General features: G+C 35.0%; 1 protein-coding gene across 2 annotated transcripts in view; it reads left to right on the top strand.

Annotated features, from left to right (window-relative positions):
- Positions 1–1887, top strand: part of LTA4H (leukotriene A4 hydrolase) — a 37455-nt gene that overhangs the window by 18449 nt on the left and 17119 nt on the right. For both annotated transcript variants that reach the window (XM_008569058.1, XM_008569059.1), the window contains exons 9-11: positions 235–258; positions 732–802; positions 1312–1423. In XM_008569058.1, the coding sequence (XP_008567280.1) occupies positions 235–258; positions 732–802; positions 1312–1423 (207 nt within the window). The remainder of the gene's footprint in view (positions 1–234; positions 259–731; positions 803–1311; positions 1424–1887) is intronic.

The following is a 1887-nucleotide window of genomic DNA, read 5'->3' as shown; positions in this document are numbered from 1 at the left end:
ATACTGGCACTCCTGGTATTGGAAAAATTCTCTAGGAATTTTTGGGAAAAAATTTTGTTTGATTTCTCAGTACATGTCTCTTTTGAACTCTTTGAATTGCTATAGGAGAGAAATACAGTGGACCATCAATGCCAGTAGACTAGATGTTGAGGTAGGCAGTCTTTTAGATGTAGTCTGTAATTAATAACTGAAATAGTAAGGTAATTTTCTTTCTTTCTTTTTTTTTTTTTGTAGGCAGGTGACAAGTCACTCTCCAATGTAAGTTAAAATTTCTTATTATGATCTTACTCTCAAGAAGTATTAAATCAACTGATTTTGAAATATCCATTGTAATGTTATGTTGAAGATATGGTTATAAAAGACAACCAGGGGTTGTTGTCACAAGACATCATTATATTAGCAATTTAGATTTAACAGATTTAAGGAAATTTTATGTTTCGATCGCTTCATATGTTTATGAAATATTTTAATATTTCATTTAATTTGATATTTCCATTTAATTTGATATTTTCTAAATTTTTGTCTCTAATTATTTTAACTATGCCTTTCTGTTGTTGGTCTTGATTAAATTACAGTTTTTTGCTGAACTGAGTTACTAACTCCCTGAATATCTCAGCTAATGTTTAAAACGATTGGAATGACATGGAGTTGAAAGAATAAAAGTACTTAAAAAATAGGTTATTTTAGTTTAACATAATCAGTTTTACTACTAATCACCCTATTTCCTTTAGGTTATCGCACATGAAATATCTCATAGTTGGACAGGAAATCTAGTGACCAACAAAACTTGGGATCACTTCTGGTACGAATTTTTTTGTTGTTATTTCTTTATTGGTTCTTGTTATCGATTGATCTTTTTCCCTGCCTCCTGCCACTCTGAATTGTTCTATGTGTTTATCTTGTTTTCCTTTGTTACCATCTCTCCGGTAGACAGAGATTTTTTAAAGCCTCCTGCCACTCTGAATTGTTCTATGTGTTTATCTTGTTTTCCTTTGTTACCATCTCTCCAGTAGACAGAGATTTTTTTTTAAAAATTTTATAACACCTGTCAGTGTCCTGATATAGTCACATTTTAATACATGTCTGTGAAACCAGAACCGTGGCTTAAATTTCCCTGGTGCCATCTGCTGGGGTGGGCTGCCCAGTGGTCCGAGTTCACTGCTGGGAGCCACCCAGTCAGTCTGCGTAGACCATAGGGATCATGCCTTAGGATTGCTTTCCTCTTTAGGAAATCCAAAAATATATTGTTGATTAAAATACCTTTTTCTCTCACCTGCATCAGTGTATTGATTTTTTTTTAATTTTTTTCAGGTTAAATGAAGGACATACTGTGTATCTGGAACGCCAGATTTGTGGTCGATTGTTTGGTGAAAAGTTCAGGCATTTCCATGCTCTGGGAGGATGGGGAGAGCTGCAGAATTCGGTGAATGGGTTGGACTTTTCGAAACATTCATTTAAAGTGGTGTAGGTGTGCAGAAATTGAATCTGTAAAGCATCTTTACTAAGTAGCAACAAGAAAGGCATCTTAGCAGGTGTGGAGATGAAGCAGATGCTGCTTTAGTCCTCCATTGATACATGTCATTGTCCTGTGTAAGGTAGTGTTCGTGACCTGGCACCTGAACTGGGAGCTCTGTGATTGCCACTATTGGGTGTTTGCTATTAATGTAGCTGGTTATGTGTTTGAGTTTTCTTTGGTAAATTTATGCCATTTTTAAGTGCTGAGAGCTGAATTTGCTGACCAGGCATTGAATCATTTTTCTAGTCTTTGATAAGAATAAAGCCTATTATTGGGCGAGAAATATCAGGGAACGTTACATAAGTAGCCATTCTCATAATAACCTTCCAGAAGTTTATGACAACATATTGTAGTATTTCTAGTCTCTAAAT

Source organism: Galeopterus variegatus, unplaced genomic scaffold (assembly GCF_000696425.1).
Source record: "Galeopterus variegatus unplaced genomic scaffold, G_variegatus-3.0.2 Scaffold461, whole genome shotgun sequence".
Lineage (NCBI taxonomy): Eukaryota > Metazoa > Chordata > Mammalia > Dermoptera > Cynocephalidae > Galeopterus > Galeopterus variegatus.
This window is presented reverse-complemented; position numbering and strand designations above follow the sequence as displayed.